The 20,021-nt window shown below is 40.0% G+C and overlaps 3 protein-coding genes across 5 annotated transcripts; 2 read left to right on the top strand and 1 right to left on the bottom strand.

Annotated features, from left to right (window-relative positions):
* Positions 1-8,061: 8,061 nt before the first annotated feature.
* Positions 8,062-10,014, top strand: LOC308155666 (uncharacterized protein; the record flags this gene model as incomplete). Its single annotated transcript, XM_080529040.1, has 2 exons — positions 8,062-8,406; positions 8,575-10,014. 2 exons carry the CDS (start codon positions 8,062-8,064, stop codon positions 10,012-10,014), a joined length of 1,785 nt encoding a protein of 594 aa, XP_080385166.1.
* Positions 10,015-11,746: 1,732 nt separating this feature from the next.
* tk2 (thymidine kinase 2) lies at positions 11,747-16,239 on the bottom strand. 3 transcript variants are annotated; one of them, XM_080528876.1, is made up of 10 exons: positions 15,997-16,239; positions 15,551-15,588; positions 14,871-14,945; positions 14,734-14,787; positions 14,562-14,651; positions 13,307-13,380; positions 13,116-13,204; positions 12,679-12,758; positions 12,483-12,563; positions 11,747-12,274 (listed from the first exon to the last, which is right to left on the bottom strand). In XM_080528876.1, exons 1-10 carry the CDS (start codon positions 16,166-16,168, stop codon positions 12,188-12,190), a joined length of 840 nt encoding a protein of 279 aa, XP_080385002.1. In that variant the 5' UTR covers positions 16,169-16,239; the 3' UTR covers positions 11,747-12,187. The 3 variants fall into 3 exon arrangements, with proteins under 3 accessions (XP_080385002.1, XP_080385001.1, XP_080385003.1); XM_080528875.1 differs by having other exon boundaries at positions 15,551-15,650; positions 15,993-16,239; XM_080528877.1 differs by having other exon boundaries at positions 15,551-15,650; positions 15,997-16,128.
* Positions 16,240-17,562: 1,323 nt separating this feature from the next.
* On the top strand, positions 17,563-19,628 carry cklf (chemokine like factor; the record flags this gene model as incomplete). The annotated part of the gene is made up of 4 exons (XM_080528883.1): positions 17,563-17,622; positions 18,645-18,800; positions 18,956-19,051; positions 19,524-19,628. The coding sequence occupies 4 exons, from the start codon at positions 17,563-17,565 to the stop codon at positions 19,626-19,628; spliced, it is 417 nt and encodes a 138-aa protein (XP_080385009.1).
* Positions 19,629-20,021: the final 393 nt, after the last annotated feature.

The raw sequence follows: 20,021 nt of genomic DNA on the forward strand, positions 1-20,021 counted from the left end.
AGCTGCACTTCCTCCTCACTGCTCTCTGTTCGAACAGCAACACAGCCCTTTACTCGGAGTAGGGTAGGGTAACACTCTCCGTTGCTTTCACCAGTGTCCCATTGTGCATGAACGACAGTGTATATATAAACGAGATGGACTTTCTGGACCAAAGATGAACGTTTAGGGTTTAACCCTTTACCAGAGCCTCCAATCCCTTACCTCTTAGACAAGGTGTGTCCCGACTACAAGACACCCAGCATCTATGATGGACTCTCCCTTTACAACTGGGACACTGCCATGAAACACAGGGCTAACTGTAAACCTGGGGTGGGGAGAGATGGGGGGGTCTATCCAAAGGGAATTCACCTCATACTTAGCTGTGAATTAAACATGACTTTAGGAAGTGTTTTCCTGCCCTCTCACTGCAGGTTTTCTGGTAAGCACTGGAGCACTAACAAGCACTTCAGTGATTTCAAATACTGTAGATTGTACTGTTAACACATCCTCATAATAATGCAAAAGCTCTTGAAAAAACACACAAAGGAAAGACTTCCTATTATTTAACATTCCATGACAATATTCCCATGTTATTGCAATCATTCCTTCTACATTCAAACAATATTGAAGAAAATATGTAGCAGATTTGTTGACTCCTTGTTTATGGCAATGCATTGTTGTAGATGTACTTTTGTGTGTGTTCTTTTCTTTTCTTTTTGCACTATTATATGAAATTAAGTATTTTAGATATATGATTTTGTATGATTTCAGGATATAAGCAGTTTAATTTGAGCTGGAACTCCCCCTACGGGGCTGTGGTCCGTTTTGATCCTGACTGCATTGTTTCAGTCTCTGAATGTGCGCTGGCAGGCATTCCTCTTCTGTTCTTTGTCATTACTCCTCTTTTGTGAAGAGAATCACTGTGAGTTTGGTTTAGTTGTCCAAAGGTTCAATTAAAATGAACTTAACTCATTCACATATTCACATTATGAAACAACCTGTGGCTGAGATACAGTGGCGACTTGAAGAACTGGGACATGCCTATTGTTTGGTGTAAAGGGCTCAGGCAACATTTTGTAGAGAGGCACATCTAACTGTAATACATCATTACCAAATCCAATATAATTAGTAATAAATATATATGTATTGCAATTTACTGTAATGAGGGATTTACTTTCTTTAAGCACTGACAACTTGAATATGCCAACAAGCAATTTTAGGTCTACTGTATAGTCAGCCTATGTACATAATATTTATCTAAATGCTGGAATTGCTTTACACTGTAGCGATGATACCTTAAAGGGATGTTCCACTTCTTTAAACAATGTTCTTAGTTTGACCCTGACCGTGGGTGTAGTTGATTAGCCCAGACAGTTTTTAGTTTAGATATTGAGTAGTGATACTTCGGACCCCATTCATTCCGGGATAATGTCCAAAACACCTTTCTGACATTCCAATTCAACTTATATTACTACAGAATCCCACTCTGAAGACTTTGTATGCAGTGTTTTTCTGAAAACTCACTCTGTTAAGGTGTAATACACAAAAAATCTTCAGATTGGGATTATGTCATGATGAGTTGGTTTGGAGTGTCTGCAAGGTGTTTTGGATATAGTTCCAGAATGACTGGGCCCTACATCTCCCTACAATGACTACTCCAGTAAGGAAGCAAAATATGTAAGCAAAAACTGTCTTGGCTAATCAACTACAACCAATGTCAGGACTAAAACACAGGACAAAACCTGTTCAAAGTGGAACATCCCTTTGATGCAACACTGATTAACAAAATCAAGAGCTTTCCTTTTCCAAATATGAGTGTTCTATGGGTTTTTGTTGCTTTGCTCTGTTGTTCAGAAATGTCTATTTTCATCAGTGCAACCCCAGAAGAAAAAAAAACCTTTGACAGAAATATTTGGGTTGTGTATATAAACTTGTGTTTGCAGTCCTCCTGTCACCTTTGCATTAGGCATCAACACTTCTTTCTCTCTCTATGTCCCTGTCTTAATGTCTCACTGCCTCACTCCTTCCCTGTCTCTGTCATTTCTCTCACCAACTCCCTATGTGAAGATGATTCATCTTTTATAAATTAATTCCTTGCATGATTCAATTGCTTGACATTGTGAAGGAAATGGTTATTAATACAGGTGAATTTTAAATGGCCCACTGTTATTTATTTAGAATACCGTAGTTTTATCAATGTGTAGCTACAACTGTGGAAAGACGCAGATAAGCATCTGGTGAGTTTCACCAGAATGTACACGTACAGTACACAAACACACACACACTCTTGACAGCATTCTGAGTGTCACTCCTCATCAAATGACTTTGAGAGAGTTCAAAACCAAATTCCAGTCTTTGCACTTGTGCATAGTCCATTTGTGATCAGTATTGTCATGTAAAGCCCATTAAATAAAGTCATATTTGGGCTGAGAATCCATTGTATAATAACTTGACAATGAGCAGTCTATGCTTACTATAGCTAGTGTAGCCACAAGATACAATGATGAGGGCTTGGGTCTCATGAACTGGAATCGAAATTCAGTGAATAGTACATAATCTTAGATTGTGTGTATTGTGATACAGACACTGTAGAAATGCATCTCTCTCTGCCTTTGTCAATAGAACCGCACTGTAGCTGTGTTGGAACACCTAGTCAGATACCTACCTAAAAATGCAGTTCCCTCTGGTCTTATGGTACATGATGTTGGTAGCATAGTAGCTACATATCCAACAGAAATGTGAAATTCTCTGTTATACATGTACACTTCCAATGTATTTGTTTCCCTGTCCAACTGTTGTACACAACTGTCCTGTGTGACAAATTGATTATTGTTTACTATAATCACAATTGTCAACGTATGTCCATGTTTTGTATTAGAGTTTTCATTCATTTATTATATTGGGGAAAGTAAATAAATTGGACCTCTCGGATTTGACTCTGTGTGACTGTTTTAGCTTCAGTAGCTATATCTACGATTTGCTACTCTGAGTATAGAGCAGAAGTCACCTTCTGTATTAGCAATCCATATTGGGTTATGCCAAATGTACACCTAGCAGTAGTAGAAATAAGAATAGCAATAGCTAGTAGTAGGCGGAAGGGGAGGGCAGAGGAGTTTGATGAGGGCGAAGAATGTTTGTGGCAAATCCAAGTGCAGAGTGGTGCATAATTATCCAGATTGACCAAATGTTTTCCCCAAACATTTCTTCCCATTGAATGCCGGCAGCAATGTATAATGCATGGAAATATGTTGTGATATCCTCAGTGTTGACAGCCATTTCCCCCTCTGAGTGTTTGGGGGGTTCAGCTAATGTAAATGAGCAAGAACAGATGGTCTGTGCCGTGGCTCTCCTCCTAATTACCCTCTTTGCCCAGTGCAAGGCTCCTATTAGAGCGTGCCAGAGGAAAGCTAATTTCATCTAGTGCCACTGCACTCTGGGTAATACGTCCACAGCGAATTGTTAGAATATTGCACCCAGATCGCATTGGCTGGGGAGTGTGGAATCACTTGAACTATGTCGTCCTTCCTGTTGTGTTGGAAAGGGAGACAGCCTTCTTCAGTACGTATGGTCTCTCTGTGGCCAATGGGAAGTGATGAGAGTGGTAACCTCTCAGGTGGAATACATGGTTTAATTAAAAGCGTAGTATCGGTGTGTCTTACACCAATGCTTTTAAATCCATGTGCCTTGCCCACAAGTCCACACTTCAGGGAAAGGAGAAAATAAAATGTGGACGCAGCATTACTGCCAACATTATCATAAATAAAAAGAGTACAATTCACAAATGTGTACCATGACCCAATACAAAAAACACAAAGCACAAATAGAATTCACTATCCACAAACAAACACCTTTATTTCTAGTTATAATTGACTATCCACAAACACCTATTGATTTGTATTTGTAAAAAAAAAGATTTTAATACATGCAAAATGATAATGTATAAATAAACATCAAGTTATATACACAGTCATGTGAAATAAAATAAAATAAAATTAAATTTAAAGTTATTTTTTAAGAAATATGGACATATCAATATTTTATATTCTTTCAAACAATATCTATAGATAAAAGTGAAGTAGGCTAACTGAACCAAAAACAATGAAAATGTTACTTTAATTTATTCAACAAGAAATGAACAAATATGCCCATTCTTACTGAGGAAAAAGCTCAAACTCCTACAGCACACCCTATGCCCTAATAGCTGATGTTGCCCCCTTAGGCTGAAATAATCTCAATTAGAGGTTTCCTATAACTGTCTCTGACATCGACTGGGAGAAGGTTTTTCCCACTCCTCCATGCAGAATTCTTTCAGCTGTGTGATGTTTGAGGGGTGTCTTGCATGCACAGCCTGTTTCAAATCACTAGGATAGAATCAATAGGATTAAGATCCGGGCTTTGAGTTTAGCCATCCCAGAACTCTCCATTTCTTTCTTTTCCTTGCCATTCCTTGGTGGGTTATTTTTTTCATGTTGCATAGCCCACATCCGCTTCAGCTTACATTTTTTGGACAACTGGTCTCACATTTTCCTCAAGCACCCTCTGATACAATAAAGAATTCATAGTGGATTCTATGATGGTGAGCTGGTCAGGCCCTGCTGCAGCAAAGCAGCCCCAAACCATGACATTTCTACCCCCATGATTTATGTTAGTATGATGTTCTTGTGCTCAAATGCGGTCTTTGGTTTGCGCCAAACATGTCTTCTGTTACTGTGTCCAAAGAATTCAACTTTGGATTAATCTGTCCTAAGCACATTTTTACAGAAGTCCTGGTGTTTGTCTAAGTGTTCTCTGGGAAACGTTAGTCTTGCCCTGATGGGTTTTTTTGACAGTCAGGTTTTCCACACACGTCCCATGAAAATATTGTGCAGTCTCTGTCTGATGGTAGATGCTTGTACTTTGACATCAACTGTGGCAAGACCTGTAGGTCCTGTGATGATGTTTTAGGATTGTTGGAGACTTCTTCTTTTTTTCTGAGTGGGGCTATTGCGATAGAGACAGTAGAGATTTGACAGGAAGGATGGGTGAGAGAGAGAGGGGATGACATGCAGGATATGTCCGTGGCCGGAATCGAACCGGAACCCTGCGTTACGCCACCAAGCTCCCCCTGTTGGAGACTCCTTTAAGCATCTTGCTGTCTGCTCTTGGGCAGAGCTTGCAGGGACGACCTGACGTGGGGCCACAAAGAGGGTCTTTCCAGGTGCATACTCAGCCCTGGGTTTAAACCTCATGATCCGCATGAGAAGTCTCTAGTACCATAGTGGAACATTGTCCAAGTCCTTGCTGTTCATTAGTGGGACCAGGGGTTTGTGATCTGTCACTAGTTTAAAACTTTCCCAGACACTCACCAAACACTCCTTCTCGAGCTGCGCGTATCTGGTTTCCGCGTCAGTCAATCTCCTGGAGCAATACGCTACTGACTTCCTGTCTTCTCCATGGAGCTGCAGTAACACTCCACTGATCCCATAGCTACTGGCATCAGCTGAGACTGCAGTGGGTCTGTTGACGTCATAGAATGTCAACACAGGCAATGTCATCAAAAGCTCTTTAAGACTCTCAAATGCTGTCTGTTGGGCTGGCCCCCAGGTCCATGCTGTCTTGGACCTTAACAGCTTGTATAGTGGCTGGCCCACTGTGGACAGGTTTGGCACGTATTTACCTAGATAGTTTACCATGCCAAGGATTCTCTGGTGTGGTGAGCTCTCGGATAGCCTCCACTTTGGCAGGGTCTGGCTGCATGCCAGAGGCGTTGATCATATGTCCCAGGAAGTGTAGCTGTCTCTGCCTCAGCACACATTTGTCCTAGTTGATTAAGTCCAGCAGACTCAACTCTCTCCAGGACCTTCTGAAGATGAGGGTTATGTTCCCCCATGTGCCTTCCGTACACAATTATGTCGTCCATGTACACTGCTGCCCCCTGTAGGCCATGCAGTGTCTCAGTGTCATTTTCCTTTGCAATATCTCTGGGGCACTCGTTATTCCAAACGGTAAGCACCAGAAACAGTATCTGGCAAATGGAGTGATGAATGTTGTCAGCCTGGTGCTGGCACTGTGTAAGGGAATCTGGAAAAATCCTGAGGCTGCATCAAGGCTAGGCGCTGTTGCTCCGCTCGGCTTGGCTAGGATCTACTCTGGTGTAGGTAGGATGAACCTCTCTCTCTAGACCTCTTCTATTTTCTGTCTCACTCCCCATGGCATACATTAGAGAACTGACTTGTACTTCACCGGATTCCTTATCGAGCTTCATCGCCATCCTGAATCTCCCAAAACGTCTTTTCCAGTCAGTCCATTCCATCAGTTTATCAAAGCTAAAGTTTCCTGGCGGGTTAAACTTTGCCATAATCCACTACATGAAGAAATCCCACTTCTAACACCATGTAATAAAGCACCGAATGTCCAGGCACTTTGGCTCGGGTAGAGTGTTCTTTTACTCAAAGAAACTCAAAGAAAAGAACATTTCAACTCAGACACACCAAACATCACATGTCGTAATACTATAATAGCTACTTGCTTTACGCACAGCCCCCAACTCCCAGATTACGACACTGTCATGCACATCACCATAGTAACTGCAATACTGACATAATCTATAGATAACTGTATCTCCAATGGATCCAAACACCTAAACATCTCTTCTGAGTTGTTGTACATCTATCTTATTGTCAACACTGTTTTCAATAGTGAGAAAGTGTAGCCTATGCACTCTCTCTTCATCTCTCTCATTCAATCATCTCAGTCTCTTATTGACACGGAAATTATTGTGTTTGCTGGGATAGGTGGCATCAATCACCTAGACGCTGAGAAAAACAACCTCCCTGAATGGATCAGAATGAGGGATGTGTGCTTGATAGGGCAAAGCTGATAAATGTGCAGAAGAGAGACTACTGCACAGCATAGGGTAGAGCATGCCTATAGAGAATATGACACCATTTAATGTATTTGAATCGCAAGACTAATTCAATCGCTCGTGAAGAACATTTTCAACAGTTTATGCAAACTTGAATGCATATTGAGGACATTGCTTTTGGATTATTATTTTTTTTACTTCCAATAGCCAGTAGCCTACAGTTTGCACTAAAAATATAATATATATAATATGACCATGTCTCTGCTATATTATATTTCACACAATCTGACTAAAACAGTGATGATTGATTTTCACTTACATAATTACCACCGTATGAAACATAGGCCTATGCCCTATGTCATTAAAATAGGACGGTGGAACTCGAATAACCTGTCAGGTGTAGGTACCGGATTTTCCCACCCTACCAGATTTCCGGAACCGGAAAAGTGGGGAAATCTGGTAGGGTGGGAAAATCCGGTACCTACACCGGTCGACAGGTGGCTGCTCTATTTGCTTTCCTGTAGTGTAGCACCATCTGTTGGATAACATGACGCAATTCTCTTCATAGACCAGTTAGTCAGTCATGCGCTCTCTGCAGTTAGTGTCTAAAAGGAAGAATACCGCTTACAAATAATACTTTTTTTTGTCAATAAATATAATCATTGGCAAAAAAGAGTTGCACAAGCTATATATCCCTGTCATGACTGCAAATGCGCACATAATGCGCCAATGCCAATTAACCGGCTTCAAGACTTCTCTTCAGTTGTGGATGGTCAAAAAATAAATGGTAGGCTGTGTGTCGTGAGCTTAGAATTATAAGGTTCTATCTCCGTTTAGGGTAGTTCAGAGATATTGAGCGTCAAAGTTTTTACATTCCATTATGTTTTGTGAGATGGAACCTTTGTATTTTATTAATTACTAACTCAAAAATGTCAAAATTTGTAAAATAACACCACACAGGCATTAATAAACACCTAATGGATCAGATTATGTAAAAAACAAAATTTTGACCAAAAATTGAGATAGAACCTTATAATTCTAACGTCACGAAATGGTAGTCTCTGTGTGTGAGTCGTACCATAGAGCATACTGTACATACATCCAGTAATAACATTTCTGGTCATCCCGCTTCCGCCTTCCCTGTCACATCAAAACTGCTGTCTTTCAATAGCGCTCTTTCTGTTTCACTTCCTTGTTCTTATGGTCAATCCGAAAAGAAACGTTCTCTTTCCAAAACCATGAAGGACGGTGGTGTCTGTGAAAACGCGCCTGTTGTCACGCGTCAAAAAGTGTTCGACGAATATCTGAAGTATTACCAACAGATCTGTCCGACGGGCAACCTGAAACTATGCAAAGAGACACCGGTCACACTGAAAGCTGAACGCTTTCTGTTGTCAGAGACAGACCCCGGCGAGAGGTTTACAATGTTTGACTTCTACCAGACTTCTTCTGAATGCGTAAAACTAGGCGTTAAAGATTGTCGCAGCTTCTTCGTTGCGCTCATCAAAGCGACAGAAGTCTTAGAAATGATCTGCGTGAATCTGTATCTGTACCCATGGAAGAAGGAAATCAAGATCATCAAGGTAAAAAAAAAAAAAAAAAAAACTACTATTGTAATGTCAATCATGATCATCAGCCAAATTGTTTGTTACCTTCATTTTTCCATATATGAATTTAAGAAAATGTGATCAGTTAATTAATGTTAAAGTTGTTCTTGTGTCGATTAATTAATACAATCCTCTCTGTCTCAGACTTTCACTGGGCCATTTGTCTACTGCATCCAGCCAGTTCTGCCAAAGAGTGCCATAAAGAGTATCCTTGAAAAAATAGGATATCATCTAAAGACAGACACAGAATATAGACAAATGAACAACACAGACCCTGACAAAGCTATGAGAATGGGCTTTGAGCTTTTCCTGGCACGTATAGAGTGTGAGTACCTTGTGGAGTCAATGAGTCAAAAGTCACATCTGGAATGTCTTGAGATTCTCCAGAGAAGAGCTGTAATTGCACCTCCCAGCCAAATGGGGGCGGAGGAGACAGTCATGGACACTGGGATTGACACCTCACAAATGGAAAATGAGGAGGGGAGGCTCTCTGTTGGTTGTTCTCTGGTAGATCCTAGACCCATGGAGACCAATGAGGGAGACTTGACAGGCGAGAACCAGGGAACTCCTGAGACACCTGACAGACAGCCGGATGACACACAGATACCCCTCAACTTGGAAGTCCAACCCCTCGAAAAGACAGAAACACACTCCTCAGGAACCAGACCACCCAGTGCCTTTTTGAACGACGACCGATCTATCCTGGAGATTCAGAAGAACTACCCAGACCTGGCCATAAGGCAGAAGCCAATATTCAGTAGTCCTAAAACACTGGGCCCTAAGCCTGGAGCACGTGGGCGTCATTTTAAAGAGAGGACACCTGAGGGGTGTGGTGCCGCCAACAAAGCTGACATTGATCTATGTGGCACCCAGTCCATCACCATGCACACCACAGCACTTGAACCTAACCTCCCAGGGGCAGTCATTGTCGTTAAGCACCAGCCTACAGAGGTTAAGGGCCATAAGGTGACTAGCGGGCTGCATAGAGCATCTCCTTCAGAAGGTCCAAGGTACAGAGAGGAACTAAAGGATCCTGAGAGCCAGGCTGACGAGGAGGACTGTGATTTGAGAGAGCTAGCAGAGAGGATGGGTCAGCTGCAAGACCACCGGGTGGATGAGAACCTGAAATACCCTGTGGAGGAGACGGTGCCGCCACATGACAACTGCCATGACCATGTTGTGGCATCTCACCCAGACACAGCCAGGGACAAAAGCCAGCCAATTATGTGCCACCCCTCTTTGGTGCATGTCTGTAGTATTCAAGGGTGCAGCAGCTGTGCAAGAGCAGAAGGGAGGGACACTATCAAAGAGCCACCCCACTCTCTCTATGTCCCAGCCAGTCCCCTGGACACATGTGCTCCAGTACTGGACCCCACTGCTGTCCACCCCCCTGCCGGCCCCCAGAGCCAGATCGTAGAGGGCCCCAGTGTGCAGCAGCACAACCAGGATATGGAGGGCCCCAGTGTGCAACAGCAGAACCAGGTCATGGAGAACCCCAGCTCGCAGCAGCACAGGAGCCCTACACAGCAGCCAGAGGATGAGCTGCTACAGACTTACGTCATGGTGGAGCATGACAAGAAATGACTTCCTATTATGCTGGTGCACCTGGATCATCAGGGGTTAGAATTTGCGAACATTCAATCCAGATTCGAATGATCCTGCTTTGTCTCAATTCTGTTCCACTATTAGATTGTGTTCCTTCCTTCGTTTTAAAAAACTGCTGAAAATCTATATTTCAACTAAATTTCAGGAGATCATAAACATGGTCTTAGTTGAAGCTGATGTGGTACCATAGAGATGTGGCTTTGATTTATCTTCCAATTTCATCTGAAGGGACCATGGAACTGAATACACAGGACAATTTTGATTTGGATCAAATGTTCTGAAAAACTGTCACCTGGTACCTTTGTACGAAACAAATTGCTGTTAATTTCAGGAAGGTGACTAGAAGAATGTCTTAATTGAATCTAATTCCTTCTCAGTATTTTTCAGATCTTTGATTTGTAATTTTTATCAGGTGATATTGACTTTTTATAAAAACGGTAATCATGCTTAAATTTCGTTGGGGGGTGTTGTTTAGGGACAATGCCTTACTGAAGTTACTGAAATTATATGCCAATCCTGCACTTACTTTCCTTGTATCTTAGACATTGTCTGAATACACTGTAATGTTTATTTTTAATTAAATCAGATTATGTCATGTCATGGTGAAATAACTTTACTTATTGTAAAGTTAATGGTCCACTATGTAGATTGTATCTTTAAACTTGTGCTAATGGCCATGATAAATCGGTAACCATCAAGGAATGAGATCACATGATGAAGAACGGTACATGAAGAGTGCTTTATTGGTCCAAACAAAGTGTTTTCTAAAATCTGCTGTAGGGTAGGACACTGGCCTTTATAATAATACATTTATTTTATAAGGCGCCTTTCATGGCACTCAAGGTCGCCGAAATGTGTCTTATATGTGTCTTTATGTGTCTATTTTATGTTTGGTTTGTTTACAAGGACATGCGATTATAAAATGTAGCATATGCACGTTTTCACTGTGGCCAGTGGAGGAATCAACACGCAAAACTACAGGCTGGACCTTTAATTATGATTAATTCCCTTGAATAAAATAAATGCTTGATTCAACAAACTCTCCTAGTTTTGAGAAGTTTATAGAATTAACTGACTCCCTCTTTTTTCCAGCTGCCTCCCTCCCCCACATGTTTTCTTCATTAAATTATAATCTCTATTGAAACTGCATTTCATTGTCCTGTACTTTGTACAGAGTACTTTGTACTCTGCAATGACAATAAAGTTGAATCTAATCTTATATGATCATGTCATATGCCCCCTTATTCAGGTGACTTGAAGCTACCAGAATAATATAGCCAAAAATGCATCACTATTACTATTGTGTCAATGAAAGCTATTTAAAATAGACACAATACATGAAAAGTCATGAACATGAAATATTACCTCCAAGGCATCTCATTCCCTGACAGCTACTGTTTAACCATTACAACCATTAGGAAGCTTTTAGAAAGCTGCACCTTTAATGCTTGGAGGTTCATTGTCATTGAACTCCCATTGCCTGTGAGCATAGTAGAAAGACATGGGACATACCCACATTTAGCTTTAATATTGTCTGAATATTCAGTCACAGATGATTTAATTAAATTTTTGGGGATTATATCTGTCATTATCAGAGGATATGGGAAGCACCAATCTCCTCTTTCAAAAGACTGATGCTCTTTCAACATTTATCTAAGATTACATCAATTTCTTCACAATCATTTACTATGTTATCAAGACTCACTGATTTTAGATCACAATAGAAAAGCAAGAGTACATTATGCCGCAGGGGACACCATCACGTGCGGCATGGTAGACTTAAAAGGATTTTAATAGGATAGTTTAGGATACCGTATACAATTCGATTGCATTGTACAATTACCGGTACATTGTATATTGTTACTGTTTTGTTTTTAGACATTTACTAAAACAATAGCATTTCATTGAATAGTTTGTTTCTATTCCAAAATTAGGAAAATGGATAAATAAACCTGCATATTATTGGTTCACACAATGACTCTTGGTCCTGTTCTTATAGTACAATTCCAGACTGCTATTCTGTCAACAAAATAAGTAAATGATAACACTTAATACATTGCTCCTTTGGTCAGCAAACTTGAAAGAAATATCATTCAAGTTTGTACTTCATTAATAATGTAACCTACTTCTGTTACACTATGTAAATGTTGGTTCACACATTTCTTGCTGCTAAAATCTTCTCTCTGTTCTCCTCATACTGGTGAAGCATTTTTTCTAGGTCGTCGTCTGCTGAAATGACCTGGATGCGTAAAAAGAAAATAAGACCAAGTATTCATAATTAGATACTTCATATATGCTCTGAAACTGCCATCACGAAAACTGTTCTACCATTAACTAGTGATGAAGAACAAGGATTCTTTGGCATGACCAATTAGTGGTTATAATAAGAGACATCAGGATATCATAATACGATAAGCGGCATTATTTGGTAGTGATTGATCACTCACAAGTACTGGGGCAGGAACTTTAAAAGACGTCTGGTTGATCAGCCAGTCTTCGTACAGCTGATGGATCGCCTCTAAATATTCCTATACAGGGGGTAGAAGGATGGTAGACAAAGGCAGATGATGGACACAAAACTTTGGGGTGAAGCCAACTAACCACAACATTAGTGGTGATTATGTATTTTTCTTCAACTCTTACCAATGGAATAATCTTCTCCTCCTCTCTGCATCTCTGCTTCAACCTCTCATAGCAGGTCTTAGGAGATGTCTGGAGGTAAACTACAACAGGGAAGAGATTAAGCCCTATATGAAGGTCCACAATCATAAACTAAGACAGTAGAAGTGTACAGTATCAATAAGGCATAATGATGACAACTATCTTTGATGAGGTTCAATACGTTTCAGAAAGATACATCTAAGAATCTGTCAACTTGCTTTTTTTGTTGCTTTCTATCTCTGACTGCACTCTCAGAAAAAAAGAGTGTTCTGTGGGAGAACCTTTTGAAGAAACTTTTCCAACAGAGGGTTCTACACGGAACCAAAAGGAACCTTTTTTTCTAAGAGTGTAGCAGAGTATTTTTAACTATGCAAATAGTACTTGGTCAGGTCCTACAGGGACATTTGTGGACAGCTTACCAATGAGATCCACAGGAATGGCAATGTTATGTGTGATCCACTCAAACCACTCACTAAGAACAGCATAGTCCACCTCTGGCATCTTCCCACTGCAGAGAACACAACATTCTCATGTCCTTCAAAGAAACTGTAATGGACCCAAAGACCTGTCTCACAAACAGCAGTGCTGGAAACAATGCACACGCGTGTACCTTCTGTGAAGATTCTCCACAAAGATGTACTTGGCACTGTAGATAGACCTTTCCATCATTCTTAGAGGGGCTGACTGAGGAGCACAGAACAGACCATGATTATTGTGTAATGTATTTGTACAACTACATACACTGTGAGAAAGAGAGACCACCATGGATTAAACATGTGAGCTGTGTGAAATAGTGATAAGACCCATCCCACCCTGGGATCCCACCCTGGGAACGAACACTTTGCTCGGCTGCCCTCGGACAGGCGGTTCAGGACCATGTTCGCAAGGACAAACAGACTGAAGCTCAGCTTCTACCCCAGGGCCATTCAGGCCCTGAATACAGCAAAGACCTAGGTTCTAGGCCCTGGACAATCTAGACATTTGATGGCAGCTACTAGATTGAAATCAAGTGCAATACTGAAACACAACTGTGAACATTTCAAACCTGCAAACTGCGACACTTTAAATGAATGTGCAATAACACTACCGGTATGTGCAATATGACAACCCTCGGGTACATAAGGTTCAGAGATAGGAAATGTTAGAATAGGTATAGCATAGCATAGAGTACAGCACAGTGTTTATTTGTATAGTATAGTATAGTGGACAGTGTACATAGCCTTTATTTATGTAAACCAGCTCTTTTCCCTTCTTGTTTTAGTTTTCTTTCCTAGCACCAGGGGAGCCCCCCCTCCCAAATTTCGTTATTTGGTACCTGTACTATATCAATGACAATAAATAAAGACCATTCAAGACACCATTTACATTTTAGGAATTTAGCATTTTTGACGACTTTATCCAAAGCGACTTACAACAAATACATTTGTCTAAGTATGTGAATAATCTATCCTTCTTTCTTTCTCTTTTTTTTGTAGAGAAACTGTACTGGGGGAAGTGGGGAGGAGGAGGTATTTAGGAGGGACAGTGAAGATGCAGCCTGAAGAGATGCACCAGTGCATCTTTATCTGTAGTAAGTCTCCATTAACCTAATCCATAGCCTACAATAAACTTATGGTGATAAAACTAGTGTCGACTACAATCTTTGTTTGTCTCGCTTATTCTTTTCAAGAAATTAGCCCATCTAGAAATAATGGCTTTTTAATACAAACTGGCAAGAGTGCCTCTGTGTTTTTTATAATAAATATATATAATAATTTATATGTTATAAATACATTTTTAGAAAAGTTTTTTTGTTTATGACATAAGGTGATCTTTGAGTGTTTGGGAGACTCACTACTAGATTCACAAATATTTGGTGTACTTACTATTGTTGACAGGTGACGGTCCAGCATGGTTAGTTGGACATACGTCTGTAATGTGATGCCCCATCGAGTAGGGTCCTGGTACATCAAACCCTGTAGGATGGGAGGAGATCAATAATCTGCATACAATAGTCATTTAGGAAAATAAATAAGTATCTTTGTGAGGTCCACGCACCAGTGGATTGTGTCCACGAACATTCCTCCATTTGGAAATTGGCTCAGTCAGCACCTGACAACTCAAAAAGATTAAATTAACACAAATGGACACAATAGCAATTCAATTTAACCCCAACAATCGTAACATTGTGTTACCTCAATGTCGCTGGTTTTGCTGAAGTATTCTAGGCATGTTGTCTTCCCACTGGCGATATTACCTTCTATGCAGATCTATAAGAGAAAGAGAATCAATGGCTCAAGTGACATATATTCATGAATAGATCATATAGTAATAATTTTATTTTTAATAAATATTAAAAAATCTTTCTACTTCTAGCACGACGACTGCCAATGGCCCCATGGCCTGAGCTGGAGTACTCTTCCTGCTACAACTAGTGAATTGATTATTTACTTGCTTAGTCAAATGTATCGATTGTAAGTCGGTTTGGAATAAGGCGTCTGCTAAATGCCAAAAACATAAATCATATCTACTGTCGCTGGTTTTCTGTACAAAAGAAGAGATTTGGTGAGGCTGCATTCTCATTTTATGCACCCAAATTGTGGAATGCACTGCCAGTTTACATTAGGGATGCAACCACAGCAAATATGTTCAAGTCAAGACTAAAAACCCATCTTTTTAATATTGCCTTTTAATGACTAACTAATTAAATGAAGATTATAAAAACCCATCCTTTTAATATTGCAATTAAGTTACAAAATAATTAAATTAAGATTATAGAATGATTAAAGCACTTTGAGCTGCAACGTTTGCAGGAAAAGCGCTAAACAAATAAAGTTATTATTATTATTATTATTATTGTTATATAAATACAAACCACTGGCTTCTTCTCTTCCCCATTCCGCACCAGCTTGCCTTGGAAGGAAGACAACATTATGAGACAACCTGACTTCTTGGTCTCCGCTTCAGTCAGTGTGCTATGAAGTCAAAAGGACAGTGTTGTTATGTGCGCTGTGGAAAGGGATGTCAGGGTTTATGGCATGGGTGTAAAATAACTTAACACTAAAAGTCAAGTGACAAGACTGGACATGGAGCCAATTTGCGTGATGACATCATTGTAATGGTCACGTGGTTGGTCGACTGTGATTGGCTGGTAGAGAAGACAATCCGATGGAGATGTTTAAACTGCTTAATCTCAGGCACCATGATACATTAGTTGCAACTGTTGCCGAATATTATTTCACTTGTAACATGACGTTTCTTCTGTGCTGTTAGTGGCCTACTGAATGAATGGTAACCTATATTATATATATTTTCACCTACTTGAAGTGGGCTGTGTGTTGCTGCTCTGGGCTCGCGCCTGGCCAACGCGTTCACCAGCCAATCTTCTGCAGTGAGCTGCTGTCAGTACTCGCGCTGAGCAGACAGCCGGATGAGAGGATATTCGTGTTGCAGCTCTCTGAAATGTGTTAATGCAAATACAGGTCAGGGACATTTCGCATTATTCCCTTGGAGTACACGAGTTGCGTACACACCACCACACTCGGCTATCTAGCTGCTAGCCCGAATTCTGTCACGTGACTTTCTAGTTCCGTGTTGTCGGAAATCGGTTCCCTCCTCTCTTTTTTTTTTTTTTTTTTTTTTTTTTTTTTACATCTGTCTTCCAAACCTTATATTATAATATTATTATATATTATATAATTATATATATATATGTATAATATTATATTATTATTATAGGGGTAATCCTGATTTTCTTCACACTGCAAAAGGTGAATCTGCCCAGGGAACTAGAGTGCTGGTATTAGATGTTGGTTTCACCATTCAGAAATTACAACACTTTTTATACTAAGTTTGTATATTAAGTCCCAAAAAAGTAGGCTGCCAAAAGCAATAGGACAGATTGATATAAAGTTAAAATTAAGCACTTGTGTTTGTTTGGTCGACAATCCTTTGTGTGCAATAACCGCCTGAAGTCTACAACCCATTGACCCCACCACATGCTGGGTATCTTCTCTTGTGATGCTCAGCCAGGCCTGTAATGTAGCCCTCTCCAGTTGTTTGTTTTGAGGTATTTTTTGCCTAAAATGATCAGCAGGAAATTAAATGCATATTCAATTGGATTTTTATCTGAAATGTCCACTATTTGCCCCCCAATTTTTGGTCCCTAGTTGCTATGGCAGTATGTTTTGGGTCATTGTCTTACTCTCAGAGCAGACACGGTTTTCTGTATATTTCAGAATACATCTTGTTGCTGCCATCAAAGTTGCATAATCAATTAAGAGAAGTTAGCCAATTCGTGTGGCAGCTATACTACACCATGTTTCACAGATAAGGTGGTATGCAGTCAATCTTTTTGTATTTCCCCTTTTCTCCAAACTTTCCTCTTGCAATCACTCTGCTACATGATAATACATGTCTTGTCTGTCCACAAGAGTTTTTTTCCAGACCTATGCAGGCTTTTTAGTTGGGTCTATATGAAATACAGGAATTCTAGGTACTGATGACAGTGTCCGAGATCATTGAAATCCATACCAATCTTGCATTTCTAAACCTTCTGCAGCTTGAAATCTTCAAATGATATACTCCTACTGAAGCCTTATTATTATATTCAAAATTTATTATTATATTCTAATTTCAAGTTGTAGTTTCAATAAATTCCTAATTGGTTTAGGGGTATGCCAGTATGAGAAGAAGAGAGAACATTGGTAGTGAGTACAAAGTTTATGTGTGAAAGGTGAGAAAACACTGCATATAGTATTCTGAGAAACTATGTCATTTCCTTCTACTGAAGGGAAATTGCTTGACGAGGAAGGAGAGCTAGTTCTTTTGAAGTACTGTAACATCATGACAGAAGATGACTCCAAAACAAGCAAACCCACTCATGCCATGGAGGTTGATACTGCTTTTCTCAGATCATTGAGGGGTGTCCTGAAACTAGCAGAGACGGTGAGACATATTTTCTTATCATTTGACAAACAAATTGGGTAAATCCCCTTCATCAGAGATTCAACCAGTGTAACAGCTGGTGTAACCTTTAAACAAATAGCAGGAGATATTTGTTCATTGCACAAAAACATTATCCAGGCAATTATATTGACTAAATTATCAATGTACATGATTTACTAAAACTGTTGGCAACAACACAATGGTGATATGAAAGCAGAAGTAGCAAAACAGATCAGATGTCGTTAGTTCCTGTAACAGAAAAAAACTGTAGATTGAATACTGCTCTCTGTAGTCGATAGAGTGAATGTTGACAATGGACCATGCAAGACATAAGGAAACCCACATTATGCTTTCCATATGAACATAGCAATACCTGGCTCATATTACGCTGTGTGTAGTCCAATAAAAGAAACGTTACACTCATTCAGAGATGGGGAATGAGAGGAGTTGCAGAGTATCTATCTTCCGTGGTAGACTGAAGACCCATCTCTTCAGGCTATATCCTGACTGTCCCTCCTAAAGACCTCTTCACCCCCCAACTACCCCTCTGTACAGTTCCTCTACTATTAATAAAAAAACTACTAAAAACGAATCCTTCCTTCCTCTAGCATTGTGACTGCCAATGGCACCTGGTCTTGCATAGATTTTTTTCCTATAATGTCTTTCTTACTTTCTTAATTCACTTACTATCTAATCTATCTAAATATAAATGTAAAGGAGCATGCCTGTATCAACTGATTACTTTGCTGAACACATATCTAACAGACAACCGAGTTGAATTTATTAGCTAGAAAAGCCTACTGTTACATTGACAGATTGAATGAAGATTAATATACTACTCTCTGGATGCTATTTACAGTAATGAAAACACAAGACTTAAGAACTGGACCAGCATTGTAAAGAACTTTTTTTGCATGTGTATGCTATTCCTAAATGTGGATGAATGTTGACAACAATAGCTGTGAAGACAATCATTAAAAGTGTAATACATTATCACATGATAATACTTCTTTCTGTTTCAGGTGACCATGTTTGTAGCGCTTATATGTTTTGCCGTAGCATCCAGGCCCAGATACATAGCGGCTACATGCATGGAGTTTGTGATCACACTTGCTCTGGTTCTACTTTACATGCTGAAGCTGAACAAGAAGCTAACTCTGATCTTCTGGCCTCTCATTGTAAGAAACCTGATATAACACAACACAGCAATTTTCTCTTACATTTTCTTACAACATTGATTTACTGCTGTGAAAATGTCAGGACTTTCAACTTACTACATTTACAGCAACATTGCAGTAATGCTTTCTAAGCAACATTCTTGTGTTCTCACCAGGATGTGTTCAACTCACTGGTTGCAGCAGCCTTCATTCTCGTCCTGAGTATGATAGCTGTGACCACTTACACAGTGAAAGGAACCCTGGGTGGAGGGGTGAGAGACATTACATTTCTTCTAGGTTTTCCAAGACCCAGGTTAAGCATATGCCTGGACTAAATCACTTGTTCAATTAAGGTGCTATCCATCCAGGCCAGGAGTGGGCTTCCTCTGGGTCTGGTAAACCGCCCCTTGAAGTTTTAAATTGGGGGGCCGTAGAGAACTGGTTTCCTAATTATTGCATAGGGGAAGGCTACACCCAAAGGCTAATATATGGGTGTGGTCCTCACCTGCCCATCCTCTTGTAAAGCAGTTAACTGCCCTGTGATGTAAACAACGATATCATATTCATCATAAATATCTTAACTAACATTCTCTACAGTTATACATCTGTACTGTAATCCTACATTTGCAATATAAGCATAATAACAACATAAGCATTCATAATTGAATACAGACATTGTGTGGCCCCTGTACATTTAAGCTGTACCAAGGTATTCATATGCAATTGTATTTCCCCTTTCTCCAGATAGTGGGCTTCATTGCTGTAGGCCTGTGGTGTGCGGATGCTTACCTTCTGCTCAAGAGGATCACATTCAATCAACCAAGAAGCAGCACTGACACTGTGAAGTGAAGTGAAGTGAATACATCTCTCTCTCTCTCTCTTTAATAGTTTGAATAATCAATTTCTTGGCTTAAATTAATGTCCCCATGTTTATATTATTTCTAAAGCAGTCTTCTTAGTCATGACATTTCTATTGCATCTTTATTGTTGTAATCTCCCTCTTCATTCATGATTTTCGAATCACAGTATTGCAATAGGCCTGTCTTCCCCAGTATGAGCTTATCAGACCTGTATGAAAAGATGAAACTTCTCTTATTTTTGGGAAGAAAAAAAAAAACGAATTCATCCTTTCAATAAGCACTGCAGGAATTTGCACAACTTTGTAACATTGTTTGAATAAAATAATGAGCTACTTGCACAGTTATTTTTGACAATAGCCACGGGCTTGCCATCCATTGCCAT

This window comes from Nansenia antarctica, assembly GCF_963989245.1.
Source record: "Nansenia antarctica genome assembly, chromosome: 4".
NCBI lineage: Eukaryota > Metazoa > Chordata > Actinopteri > Argentiniformes > Microstomatidae > Nansenia > Nansenia antarctica.